Source organism: Monocercomonoides exilis (genome assembly GCF_001643675.1).
Source record: "Monocercomonoides exilis strain PA203 chromosome Unknown scaffold6-2077815, whole genome shotgun sequence".
NCBI lineage: Eukaryota > Preaxostyla > Oxymonadida > Polymastigidae > Monocercomonoides > Monocercomonoides exilis.
In genome coordinates, this window is record NW_027150551.1 from 1,361,087 (window position 1) to 1,375,681 (window position 14,595).

The 14,595-nt window shown below is 37.5% G+C and overlaps 2 protein-coding genes across 2 annotated transcripts; one reads left to right on the top strand and one right to left on the bottom strand.

Annotated features, from left to right (window-relative positions):
• Positions 1–3,884: 3,884 nt before the first annotated feature.
• Positions 3,885–11,501, top strand: MONOS_9073 (uncharacterized protein; the record flags this gene model as incomplete). Its single annotated transcript, XM_067879534.1, has 1 exon — positions 3,885–11,501. One exon carries the CDS (start codon positions 3,885–3,887, stop codon positions 11,499–11,501), a length of 7,617 nt encoding a protein of 2,538 aa, XP_067733909.1.
• A 973-nt stretch (positions 11,502–12,474) lies between these two features.
• On the bottom strand, positions 12,475–14,591 carry MONOS_9074 (putative mRNA cleavage and polyadenylation factor CLP1; the record flags this gene model as incomplete). Its single annotated transcript, XM_067879535.1, has 7 exons — positions 12,475–13,177; positions 13,367–13,600; positions 13,677–13,856; positions 13,923–14,099; positions 14,157–14,211; positions 14,276–14,460; positions 14,517–14,591. The coding sequence occupies 7 exons, from the start codon at positions 14,589–14,591 to the stop codon at positions 12,572–12,574; spliced, it is 1,512 nt and encodes a 503-aa protein (XP_067733910.1). The 3' UTR covers positions 12,475–12,571.
• Between the last annotated feature and the right edge of the window lie 4 nt (positions 14,592–14,595).

The window sequence follows — 14,595 nt, forward strand, 5'->3', positions numbered from 1 at the left end:
GAAAGATTATCATTCATTTCGTGGTAGATTGTCTAATTCACTTGTGCTTCATTATAAATCTATGAAAGTGAATTACAACCCAATCAGCGTGCTTAACGCAACTTAATCTACGAAGATTTTCTTGATAAAGATAGTTATGAATGTGGTGCTTTTAAATGATACAATGAACTTTGTTGACAAATTATTTGTTTACAGTTTATATAAACGTATACAAAATTAAATGTGCAACAAATGACATTGAAATGATCAAGAAGGAAATCTTTCATTATTTTAACGTTTACAATTTCTTCTACGATGTTGCATCGTGGTTTAAGTAATTCACAAATATTGTTATCTTTGTTGATTTTGAAAATATTAAAATTCTCATTTTCAGATGTTTTGACAATTTGATTTCATTGAGCACTTCGATTGTTTTATGAATATTAAAAAGTAATTTATTATTATTGTTATTAATAAAAACAGCACACTTTTCTTTTAAGTGGAATTTTGCAAAAATGGATAAATTATTGGGAAGAAGATTGAGTCATGTGAAAATTTTTTTGTTTTTTCAAAAGGTACTTCATCTAGGGTCAGAAATTTATCGGTACCCAAAAAATTAATCGGGACCTAAAATTTCTGGCTCTCCGGAGCACTTTTCGAAAAAAATAAATAATAGAAAATTATAAACACATTATTATAAGCTATTCCTGAAAATCTTTTTTCATATTTTTATTTTAGTGAAAAGATCTGGTATTTTTTGTTTTATTTTTCAGATCAAAGACTTGCTCGTATTTTCACGAGCTTTTTGTTTTGAGATTTTTAAGTGTTATTCTTGTTATTAAACATAACTTCTTTACAATTTTGGTTATTTTTCATTGTTAAACACTTCGTTTTTTTATTTCTTTTTCCATTTCACTAAATATCGAAAAAATAAAGAATTCATATATTAAAACAAAATATTTCATTATTTTTCAAGTTTAAATATAAAAACTATTAACACATAAAGGTGTTCAAAAAGAAGAAAATCTAAACTTTTTTATGATCGTGATTTTATTACAAAAAATCTTGTTTTTGTGTATTTTTGCGTTTTTTGCTTCAAATTTCATTCTTTCATTTCAAAATCTTTGTGATGATCATTTCAATCATTTTTTCAACTATTTCTCAACATTAAAAAACAAAGCAACTCAAATATCACTTCAAAATCTTCTATTTGTCGATATTTAGTGAAATGGAAAAAGAAATAAAAAAACGAAGTGTTTAACAATGAAAAATAACCAAAATTGTAAAGAAGTTATGTTTAATAACAAGAATAACACTTAAAAATCTCAAAACAAAAAGCTCGTGAAAATACGAGCAAGTCTTTGATCTGAAAAATAAAACAAAAAATACCAGATCTTTTCACTAAAATAAAAATATGAAAAAAGATTTTCAGGAATAGCTTATAATAATGTGTTTATAATTTTCTATTATTTATTTTTTTCGAAAAGTGCTCCGGAGAGCCAGAAATTTTAGGTCCCGATAAAAAAAAGGGGATATGATAAATAACTCACCCTATTTGTATTTTTATTTTTTTGAAAATCACTTATCATATTGACATGCCTATTTCATGCTAACGTGTGTTATTACATATACAGTCGAAACCGGATATAATCACATTGAATTTTGCACAACTTTTTGTTTCTTCATTCGATTGAGATTATATTCGATGCTGCCTTTCACAGAAAAAAATATAAATAAATGAAATAATTAACGAATTTTGTGTCAAATTTTCAATTTTTGATAATTTTTCATAAAAAACCGCATTTTTAACGTGCGAATTCAAATTTTTTTCATTAATACGTATTTCTTAGACTTATTTGAACCTTTTTGTGTAAAATTGAAATTTTTGTAGTTTTTGAATAAAAAACCGGTTTTTTTATAGAAAAATGAACAAATTAAAAAAGGAAATATGAATATATATTTTCAGCCTTGCGATTATATGCAATGGAAAATGAATAAATGAATAGACCAAAAATGTCTATGCCTGGAAAAATGCGATGATAACAGATGTTGAATATATTCGGTGTGATTATATCCAGTTTTGACTGTATCTCTATTTCTTTTTTGTTAAACATTAACTTTTGGTTCAAAAGGAATTCTTTTGTTATATGAATAAATTATTTTCATTTATGATCAAAGACTATTAGAAAACGAACACACCGAAAAAAGCTATCATTTCAATAATAATCACACAAATAAACAACAAAAGACTAACATCTTCTCATTCAGTTCACATTTCAGTGACTGCGATAAGTGACTGCATGCACATAAACAAAAAATCAAATATATCAATTCGAGAGAAAACCCAAAACATTAACAAGACCCAATAAGTTGCTTTTCACAACTCAATGAGTTCAAAAGTTTAATCACAACAACAACAACAACAACAACAACAACAAAAAAAAAAAAAAAAAAAAAAAAAAAAAAAAAAAAAAAAAAAAAAAAATTGTGTGAGGAAAGAGAATTTGAATTTCAAGTGGAACAATATTTTTTTACAAAAAATTTGTGCAAATGGGACAAATTTATTTTCTTTATTAAAAAAACAACGATTTGTTCCAAACTATAACACTAAAAATAATTCAAAGTCGAAAATTATTATTCAAAGTCGAAAATGTTGCAAACGAAATCGAAAAACTTTCAATCAAAACGAAAATTTGAAAAAAAAAAATAAACGTTAAATAGAGAGAATTCAACTGAAGAAAAATAGTGTTATTCTGTTTTTGTGATATTTATCAGCAATGTTTGTGTTGTTGATTTCTGCAAATTTTGAAGATTTCGAACCAAAATAAACCAAAAAATAAACTCAAAACAAAACTTAAAAAATTTGTTTCCTTCCATAAGAAATGAGTTTTTTGATATAAAAAACGTGAAATAAAAGAGCCAATATTGCGTGCATCATTCTTCATTAATTGTGTGTAAAAATATTAATAGAATATTTTTGTAAATCTTTTGAAAAGCAGTGTTCTTTCAATTTAAGCAAGATAATAATATTTCAGAATTTCTCTCTGATTTTTAAATTTTGTAATTGGACAAAAGAAAGCAAAGAAAAATATCTGAAAAAAGACGAAAAAACATTTAATTCACAAATATCATTGATATTTCAACAATAACAATGTTTTTTTCGACTTTTGTTGATTTTTGTCAATTTTTTGAAAATTTGATGTTATTCGAACTTTCGATTTCGTTTGAAAGTCTTTCGATTTTGAATAATTTTTGGTGTATCTTTCTTAAAAGAAAATAGATCCAAACTCAAAATATATTTTTGAAAGAAATACAATATTGTTTAGTGTTTCAGAGGAAGAGCAAGAGTCATGCTTTTCGCGAGTTTTAGTGTCTTTATAATTATTTACGCTCTGTTATGCACAAGATATATCTCTTGGAAAGGAGATGAATCCAAAAAGTACGATTTGCAGAAATATGGCATTGGAAGCCTTGGAGACGCAAATGAGACAAACAAAAATGTGCATTCCTCATATGATATGAATTCAATCAATGTGGTGAAGTCTAATGAGCTGCATGTTTTAGATTCATCTGACTGGTCGCAAAATACAGAAAAGATCATAAAACGATTGCAGGAGGATTCAGAGAGGGCATTTGATCATAACTCTGTTGCAGACGCACTCAATGATGCAAAAAATGAGTGGAGCTGGATTTGCAGCAGGATGATGGTCCTGAACTCGTCGTTGGCAGTTGAGCAAATAAATATAATCCAAAAAATCACTTCTACCATTTCTGTGAGAAATGAATTGTCTTCATTGTCTGTTAGTAATTGCATCATAAGCGTGGAGATGGAGTTAGAACGTTCTCCTTTTGACTGTGCAGGAGGAACGATCAGAATGACAAATATTTCTTACAGAAGTCTATTTATGAAGCGGGCGTGGCCATCTTTTGTCTCAGCAAGCTCCTGCACACAACCTTTGATGAGAGGTGTTCATGTTTTGTGTTGCACATTTTCTTCATTTTGTACCTCGTTTGCGAATCCGTTCATTGGAGATGTCGATTTGTCATTTGCCTCTGCTTCTTTTTGCTGCTTCCACAACATTTCTGTTCAGAGCAGCAACAAACACTTAAAGGAAAGGCATTCTTTGCAAGAGAGCAAAATGGAAGGCTGCATGGTAGCTGATTGCGTTTGCCCGTTTTATGGAGTGATCATTTCTGGCTCTCGTGGATGTGGCTTTAGCTCCTCAAACGCTTCTTTCATTCGTTCAAGAAACACTATTTCTTATCAGAGCTACACGAATAAAACACAATCATTTTCAGAAGGAGAAATCAAATTCGAAGATTGCACTTTTATAAAATGCAGCGCTGATAATGGTGGAGCAATAGCTGTGAGCGTAAGTGCCAAGCTCACCGTTGACAAATGCACCTTTTCTGAATGCACCGATACATTTGATGGTTTTTATGGTTATGGGGGTGCAATTTTTAGCAATGGAAGCGACTGCTACATTGAAAATTCAATATTTAATTGCTGCAAAGGAACGGGAGTACAATCTATTGGAGGAGCATTTGCTCATATAACAAATAATTTTTCTTTGATTCTTGGTTGTTCTTTTGAAAACTGTTCAGCAGCTTATGGAGGAAGCGTTGGATGGTATGTTGGAGGAAGTGGATCAATTTACAACACTATCTTCAAAGGCAACAAAGCTTTTAATTTTTATGCTGGAGTTGTATTTCTTCAGTTTCCTAAAGTTGATTTTGTGATGTCAAATTGTTATTTATTAAAAGGAGATTCGCAGCTGGGAGCAGGTGGCTTTGATGCAGCATTTAATAATTACAGTAAGATCATCAAAATTCTGTTTTGCTTATTTGAAAACAATACAGTGCAGAAAACGACACACTCCGCAGATATTTTTATTGGAAATGGATTTAGCTTAGCTGATGCCACAGTTCAGATATTGCAAAGTTTTTCTCTTTCAACGGCTCCAAGAAAAGTCGTTCAATGCGTTGCATACGCAGTAGATTGTGGAGATAAAGGCGTTGCGTATGATTCATATCTGCCAGCTCCTCAGTCAGAAATACACATTAGCAATTCTGGAAGCGATGTGAACACTTGTGGAGGAACAGACTTGGAATGCCAAACAATAGAATATGGAGTGACAAGATGGAGAGAACAACTGAATCAAAATGTGTATGTGAATGGAGAAGATTTTGAAGAAAATGTGATTGACATTGATTGGAGAAATATCGTTCTCAGTGGAGCAGAGAACAACTCATCTGTAATAAACTGTCGCGAAGCCTCGTCAAATGGTTGCTTGATCTCCATCGGCAATGGTTCGCTGAATATAAAGATGATTCGATTTGTTTGTGTGTTCAATCGATCTGCAATAGCAATTGGGTCCTCTGGGTCGCTTGAGCTGGAGCTGTGCAATTTCGCCAAAAGCTCCCAATCAACACAACTATCAACAAAATCCGTGATTCAAGTTGAAGAAGGTTCGTTGACGATGAAATTCGTGAATGTCTCTGGATTTGGATTTTCGCAAAGCTGTGCAATTGCTTTGTCGGATTGCAAATCAATCTCTCTTGCCAATTCTTCTTTTTGGAATATTGAGAGTGAGCAGAATGGTGGGTGCGTGTGTGCAGCGTGGAGCGAAAGTTCAGAGGATATCTGCCCTGCCTCAATGAGTGACTGCACTTTTGAACATTGTGTTGTTTCTGGGGATGGAAATGGAGGCGGGGCGCTGTTCCTCTCTTTGAAAAGTTCGTGCTTAACAACAATTTCGGGATGTTCGTTCGGAGAATGTGAGGCACCTTTCGATTCGCAGGAGGGATTCGGGGGAGGGATCTTTCTGAATCTTGAGCACTCCGATGCAGCATTTGCCATCACAAATCCATCTTTTTCGTCAGAAAAGCCGAATAAAGCGAAGCATGGAAACGACGTGTTTGTCCAATCCCCAGACCTGAAGGAATCGATCACGAACGAGACGCTTCCTTTTGCTTATGCATTAGGACACAGCTCCTTCGATGATTTGTGCGGGTTCCATGAAAATGATCGCGAGCACTCGATTCCGTTGGTTCTGTTTCTGGAGGAAGTTGGGAGCACAATCCATGTTGGAAGCGAGGATGGTGCTGATACTGTAGTGTGTGGGTTCTCGGATTATCCGTGCCAGTCAGTTGGCTATTGTGTGGAGAGGCTGACAGGGGTGAGCGCAACGGCAATTGCTGTCGTTGACTCAGCAATAATTGAAAGCGAACTGAATCAGCCCAATTTGATCTTGAGATCGTCGAATGCATCAAAAGCTGGAATCACTTGTGCCAAATCGCTGAATACACTGACTGGGAAAGCGATGACAGCCACAGGGAATGTATCCATCGAGCTAATCCGCTTTTTGCTTCTTTCTTCTTTTGATGCTGAGATCGAAACATTGATATCCTTGACTTCTGAGAGCAACCTGTCGCTGACAAAGTGCGCATTCGAGATGCAGCAGGGCGAGCTCGGACAGATAGGTTACTGGCTGTTTCAGATGTGCGGAGGAATCATCAATATCGAAAACTGTCTGTTTAATTCAGCGAATCTTCAGCATGCGCCTATCGCAGCGAGCGAGAACACAGCCAGCACCCCAACAACGATTATTTCATTGAATGTGAAGAACACAGACATTGGCGATCAGCCTCTCATCTGTGTGATTCCATCGTCAACATCCAAACAATTGAATGATGGTGCGACGAGTGACAAGGCCATCTCTCTTGTGCAATGCTCTTTTGAAGGGATCACCAACGGCGATGCAAACAGCGCTGTGTTAATTGCATCCTCAATTTCAAGCCATGTTGAGTGTTTGCATTGGAATGTCACGAATGTCAAAGGCACCCAGAGCATGGAAGGAGGCACGATGAAAGTTGCTGTTGAAGCTCAAGGGCAATTTACGATGGAAAACGCCACATTCACGAAATGCTGCGCGGAAAATGAAACAGATGGGAAAGGAGGAGGCATCTATTTCGACTGTTCGGCTTCCAATGCATTCTCCTTCCAGCAGATAGCCTTCGATCAATGCTCTGCAAAGCATGGGAAAAACATGTTTTTTCTTTCGTCAGACCTGAATGTTTCCATCACAAAGCAGACATTGACATTTGAAGTCAGCGAGACAGCAGGCGATACAAATCTGTTCGTGGGAAACGACACCACGAAGACAAACTTCGATCTTTGCCGATTTCTGATTGGATATGCTTCTCAAAAAATCCATCTCAGCAAGAACAGAGGCTGGGATGTTCTTCGCTGCGGGAGCGAGAGCGAGCCATGCGCAACAATGCAGTACGGCCAGAAGCATTTCTGTGCTTCAGATAATCCATCACAATCAAACATGAGCATTTTCCTCGTTATCGATGAAGTTCAAGTAAACTGCGAAGTCGACATTTCAAACGTCACAGTAACTTCAGTTGATGCCAAGTCTCGTCCTGCCCTGACTTTCGGAGCAGCCATTTCACATCAAGCAGGAAAGGAAGAAGAAAGCGATTCTGTGCTGACAAACAATGGAAAATGCTCCCTCATTAATATTGATGTCTGCTGCGGGGATGGATCCGAATGGAGGCAGACGAAGCTGATAAGCACTGCTGGCAGCTCCTTTGCTGCTCAAAGCTGCTCGTTTGCCAGCGCCTCTGAGGCAGCCATTCCTTATTGTGTTGTTGCCTGCTTGTCAGGAACATGCGATATGTCATTCTGCTCGTTCCAATCCATCAGATGCAAAAATCACATTCTGATGGCATCTCATGAGAGCAGCATTGACTTGATGAATGTCTCGATGAGCAACATGGAGCCGATGGGCAAAAGCATTGTGGCAGTGTTGGCGCAGGCTGAGTGGAGAGGCGAGTCGCAGAGATTGAATGAAGGTGGCAGTCCAACAGTGCAACTGAAATGCTGCACACTCCATTCGCTTCTCCAAAATGCACCGTATGAGCCCTCCATCATCAGCTGCACTGGCAGCGAGCCTTGCAGCGTGTCTGTGCAAAACACATCGATGAAGAACTGTGGAAACAGCCAAAGTGAGAAAGGTGGAGGAATGATCATGAGCCTGAACGAAGGAAGATATTTCGAGTGTTGTTTTTCTGCTATCTCGGAGTGTTTCTGCTCGGAAAGTGGAAGAGGAGGAGCAATATTCCTGGATTGCTCATCAATCGCGAGCGATGGTCCTTTGCCGTTCCTCTTGAAAAACACAACTTTCATGAACAACAAGGCGCTTATAGGAAGAGATCTGTATGTGAGATGCACGAATATCAGATCTCAAATAAGCATTGAGCTTTTCCAGCTCGATTTCAGACCTCCGTTTGTTCGGGAGCTTGCCATGTGGGGGTGCACAGCACAGAATTATTATGACGAGCAAGATCTTTTGCTTCTTGTGGTCGTGTATCAGAGTGAGACGATATTTGCGTCTTCTTCAACCGACAATGCCTCTGACACGCGCCAATGCGGTACAATGAGCGAACCATGCATTTCATTGAATGTTGCGCTGCCACACATCATTCCTTCAGTTTACAGCAATTTGCTGATTGACAAAAGCGCTGAGGTGACAGGGGAAGCAAGCGCTTGCGATGTCTCGATCAAGTCGCTGGATGCGGAAGGCGTCAGGGGGAATGTTGTGCTGAACAGCAGCATCGGAAGCAAGACGAAAAGCCTCGTTTCGTGCTCATCGAGAGTGAAAATGGAATCTCTTTCGTTTTTGTTTGGAAGAGCTTTTTCTTCTTCTCATTTAAGTTTGTTATCACTGACTGATGGCAACTTGTCTATTGCAGATACAGCATTTGCTCAAGAAGATTGGAGTGGAAACTCCGAAATGAGACTGAACTGCTCCATCGTTCTCGTGGAGAATGGCAGGCTGCTGATCAACGAATGCACTTTTGCCTCCCTCCATCTTGGTTCTCCATGCGTAGCAGCAAAAGGGGGACAATATTGCTCATTTATGAACTTGAACATTTCTGATGTGAATTCTGATATCTTGTTTGATTTCCGCAATCTGGTGAACCTCTCCATGCTGCAGGTGCTTATTTCCAGTTGTGAACTTGAACAATCCGCTCTGATCCATCACAACTGCAAAGATTCTCAGCTCCAAAAAATTCAAGTCAGAAATGTTGAGAGCAAAACAAGCTTGATTGTGTTTTCCTCAGACGGTTTTGGTGCTTGCTTGAACATCCAGTGCTATCATTCCGAATTTGATTCCATATCCGTGCTGTCTGGCTCCTTGCTTTCCATCGAATGCCAAGATGCAAATGTCGAGATGAACAATCTGTCATCGACAAAAACAGTGCTGACAAATGGTTGCGCTGTGAACCTTGTATCTGCAAATTCCTCATTAAGTATCAGGCAATCATCGTTTCAAAACATATCCAGAGATTCAATGGGCCCATGCTGCCTGGCTGGTTCACTTTCATCACCATCGTTCGAATTGGAGAACTGCTCATTCAGAAAGTGCATTTCTCCCTCAGATAAAGGGAGCATCTCCGCTTTGTCTAGCTTATCCAATGCAAGCATAACTTCGTGTGCATTTGATGGAGAAACTGACCCACAACAGTTAAGATCCAACACAGATTCATTCAAAGATTTGTGTAAGTGGAATGGCTCCATGATCGATCTTTTCAATTGCTCGGGAAGGATTATTGACACGAGTGTTTCCAATTCATCTAAAGGAGGGCTGTCTGTGTCAGACGGAAACATCTCCATTCAATTTGGATTGTTTTCCAACAACAGTCCGAATGCAGTAGGCTATCCATCCATGAGGAACAACATCGTCTGTTCAGACCATGCGCTTCTGAATATTCAAAGCCTGAAAGGCGGAGATGGCTTAAAAGAGAACTCATCACTTTGGATTTTGAACTTGGGATGCAACCTTTCTGGAATTGCTTCAGAAAGAGCCTCTCCATTCTTCATTCCAAAGCTGACTTCGGTGAAGTCTTACCAACAAGGCAATAACCTTGCGATTAACCTTGCTGGATCCTTGCTCCTGCCCTGTGACTTGTCCCTCCAGGTTGATTCCTTCGATGGCTCAGTTCACAATCTGCAGGTGTATCCGCTGCAGCCAGAGGAGTTTGCAGGCGAAACAGAGATTCACACATCCATTCCAGTATCAATTGTTACAGCTGCATCTGAAGCCACAGAAGTGTCTGTGAAAATCTTGTTTGGAACGATTGGTTCGCCTTCATCAACTGATTCGTTCATTCTGAAGAATGCGAGCGAAACAAAGGAAAACGGAGATGAAGCGATTGTTGAAGGAGGAAAAGAAGGGAAATCGATTTGGCCAATGATTGTGATTATTATGGCCTTTGTTCTTTTGATTATTTTGATAATTGCGGTGATTTCAACTGTTCGATGGAGAAAACAAAAGAGAAGAGCAGAAGAATTGGAGATAATCGTGGAAGACACAGTGAAAAAGGATCCAAAGTTGATTGAGATGGTGACGATGGAGATGTCGCCTGAAGAGCAGTGGAGGAGAGCAGAGAGAGAGGCAGAGAAGAAAAATGAGGAAAGGATAAAGAAGAGAATGAATGGAAAGGAGATGCAGCATTCGGAGTCTGAAGAGTATCTTTTGAGCGAGAGTGGCTCCACTGAATACATCTTGGGAAAGGATTCAGACAAGATTCCTGAATGGATGCTGGAGAAAGCAGACGATGATGAAACAAGAAAAAGAACTCCATCACCATCCATCTCATCCACTTCAACGACAGATACGTCAGACACAGAATCCACTTTTGTTCGGAGAGAGGACTTGTGCCCAACCACTTCATCGATGTCGAACTTGGTGGATGCAATGGCCTGTTCGTCTCCTCATGAAAAACTGATTGTGGATCTGAGGGATTCGCTGTTCATGTTGCTTCATGGAAGGAATAAGACAAAGGAGATGGCGATTGGCACTCTTCAGGAAAGAGAACAAACAGCTGCTCAGATCCTGTTCTGGGTGGCTAATCTCGCGCTCCATTCATTTGATGAAATGGATAATCCTCTCTCATCTCTTACCAATCTCAGTCCACACATTGTGCTTTTCTCAGAACATATGATCATTTGCATTGCAATGCATTCAGACTGTTCTTCTGATGATTCAGATTCAGATTCATCATCCGTCTTTTCGTGTTCATCTGACTGCTCGACTGTGAGTGATGATGATAGAAACTCCCTGCCTTCAACTGCGTTTGAGGATGATGAAGGCAATCGATATGAGTGCATGCGGTGGAAGGCGCCTGAGCTGCTAATCAACAAGAATAATATAGCAACAAAGGAATCAGTTGTGTTTTCGATTGGGATAATGTTGTGGGAGTGTCTGACGCTGCAGATCCCGTTTGGAGATTATGAAGGGGAGGTGGCAGGGCAGAAGATTGTGAATGGAGAGAGGCCGAGCGTGGATGGTGTGATGGAATCGGATCTTGCAGAAACAGTAGAGGGGTGCTGGGCAGGGGAAAGCGAAGCCAGGCTGAGTGTTGTTGAGCTGAAGAGAGTGTTCATTCAGCACTTCCCGAAAGAGGCAGTGGTTATGACGATGTCAGATGCAATCGATTTTGCAACGTGAAGCAGTGGAATGGGATGAGAGGTGGCTGCCTGGAAAGAGAATGTGGGCGATGGGAAGAAGAGTTTGTTGGGGAACCGCGAATTGGGGATATGAAAATTGAAATAGAAGGGTTGTTCTAGCTGAAAGAGTTTGTGTGAGAAATCGATAAAATGAATTAGTCTGTATTTGAAAATGTATTGTGCGTGGTTTGAGTATCGCCAATACTTGTAATTCAAATGTGTATCTTTTTATTCATTCATGCGTTTTTTTATTACATTTTCTGTTATTACAATTCAATTATAAGAAGCCATATTTTCTTTTGTGTATTCAACTTTATTGTTTTATGTTAATTGTGCTTTTGAGCGCATTTTAAGCTTTTTTGTTTCATTCATCATTATTTTACAAGATTTTTCTTTTTTGTTTTATATATCATCACCTGTTTGAAACACCGCTTTGTGAAAATTGCCTCTTGTTATCTCTTTTTTGTTCTGTTTTTCCATTCATATGTGTAATTTCAAAATGTTGAATTTTTTTAGTTTGTGTACGATTTCTTTGATGAGTTTTACAATCGTTATTCTTCAAACACCATTGATTTTTAATCATTAAAATTTGTTTCTTCTGAGTTTGTGATTTTTCGTTGTTATAAATTTAAGTTTTTGAAGCGAAAAACTTTATAAAAACGCTATCAGTATTTGATAGATTTGTTTATTTTGAAAATTATTCAAACAAAAAATCGTTTATTTAGATGAAAACAAGTTAATGATCTTTGAATAAACATTCTTTTATTATTTATTCGTCAAGGAAATAGGCAAGAAGAGAAGCAACCGACTTTTTTTTATGAACATTTTTTGAAAGCTATATTTATATTAATCTCATTGATAATAATAAACAAAAACATAAGTTTTCAAAAAAAAAAAAGAAAAAAGAAAAAAAAAAATAAAAAGCACTTAATTTAAAAATATAATACGATGGTTACAACTTAAATAATTTGTTATTTTTAAGATTGTAGATAATTGGAAAATTGCGAAGTGAAAAATTAAAAACAAAAAGAACAAAATAAATCTCAATGAAATGAACACTGCTCTCTTTTTTCACATAGACTCTTCATCCATTTTTCGTTTCAGAACTTCATCAACCCACTTAAGATCACCCACAAGAAATGTTGTCGAAGGCGGATGGCCAGGTGCAGGCATCAAAAGAGTGACAATGCCATCTTTGACAGAAAGAAAAACAACAAGGCCCACAATGCTTCGAAATGATTGCACTGTCATCCAAGTGGTTTCTGTGAATGGTGGCTGAAGCCCCAGTGTCTCTGCGGTTAATGGCTGTAGCTGAACTGATGGAGTAGTAGATGATGATGGTGTTGAAGAAGATGACGCAGAGGAAGAGGATGATTCTTGGTGTGATGCTTTCTTCTCTATCTTCGGAGGAACAAGAACAGCAGCAACAGAATTTTCAAATTTCCAAAAATCTGAAGGAGGCACAGCTGTCAGGCACCTCAGATCGACTTGTGCCTTCTGCCCGGTTAATGGAGCCATTGAAGAAGTCTCGACTTTCTTCACCACTTGGAAAAGCTGCATTTGTGTGACTTTAATTGTGGTTGTATATGAGGTGAGTTCCCGATGCGGTCCATAGAAAAACGACAGGAAGCGTCGCGAGCGAGCTGCCTGCCGTTGCTGGGTCCTTCGATTAGATACCTTTGAATGGGAAATTATTTTGTTTGATGAATGTGAGCAAGCACATTTGAGCAAAAATGAAGTTTAACCCGAAGAAATTTTTGAGTGTTGAACAATATGTTAAAATATTTCAATAGTGTTGGTTTTCAAAAAGCAATGTTTCATAAATAAAAATGATAAGATAAAAAAAAAACGAAAAAATAAGCACACTCCACCAGAACGCTGGGCCGTGTATACAAAAATGTCATCCTTCGGAAAAAGACATTTCTTGGTCTCTTCTGCACTTGCTGTAGAATTTTCTTCAAATTTATAAAACATTTCATCTGCATGAGCAGCCGTTTTCTCTTTCATAAACACTGCCAGACTGTCAAGCCCCAAATTAATTATAACATTGCTTCTTAACGAAACAACAGATGCCAACTGCAACTCGCGTCCTTCTTCTTCCTACAATTATATATATAAAGTTCACAAGCAGTAATGGAAATCATAGTGATCGAAAAATAAAGGATAAATTGCATACCACCCATCCACAAGTGTTAATAATGCATCCAGAATATTTTATTGCAGGATCCATTGCCATTTTCGCCTCAATCACCTCTCCGAGACGCTGTATCAACGAATGAAGACGAGGAAAATTCGGTCTAGCATCAACAAATCCGTAATAAAATATCACTGGATTTTCAAATTTTACAGCAGATTCCTTTAAATGGAGTGAAATACGAAAGTAAATTATAAAAATATTGAATAATTCTCAAATAATGAATACCTCAATATCAACTTGCCTCTTTATCACTGATGCTGCAATTGTTCCAGGAGGAGATATAACACCTTGTCCTATATCAAGATCTATGAATAAAGGAGTTCTTCCCATTTTAACCGCATAATTCAGAAGAATTGTTGCAAGAGTTGACTTTCCACTATCTGACGGACCAATGATAATCGCCTAAATAACATATATAAATCAAATCGTCTCAAATATTTTCAAAATTGTTGAACAAACTCTTGGACCATATGTGTCAGTTTCTTTTGCTTGCTCCCTCATTGTTTCAAGAGCCCTAAAATTGGAAAAACAAAAGAGACAATAAAATAATCAAATATTAGCATTAATAATAATCAAACCAGTGTATATTTTGATACTCTTGCATGCATGGAGCAGGGGCAATGTAAATAGAATCAGGCTTTCCTTTAACATTAACTGTGCACCCTTCCCAAGAAAAAAGGGCAATTGATTGATCCGGAGGAAGCGTATATTCTGCATCCAATGCAAGTTCGGCTCCAAAGCATTCGCAAGTTCGATCTTTTAACTAAAAAGTCAGAAAATTTCTTTATTGTTAAAAAAACACGTTCTCCTTTTACAGACTGTAACTGTTACTTGATCTAATTTTGTTACTATCCTAAGTTCTTGTGCTTCCGGAATTAGATATTGCATCGCCATTTTT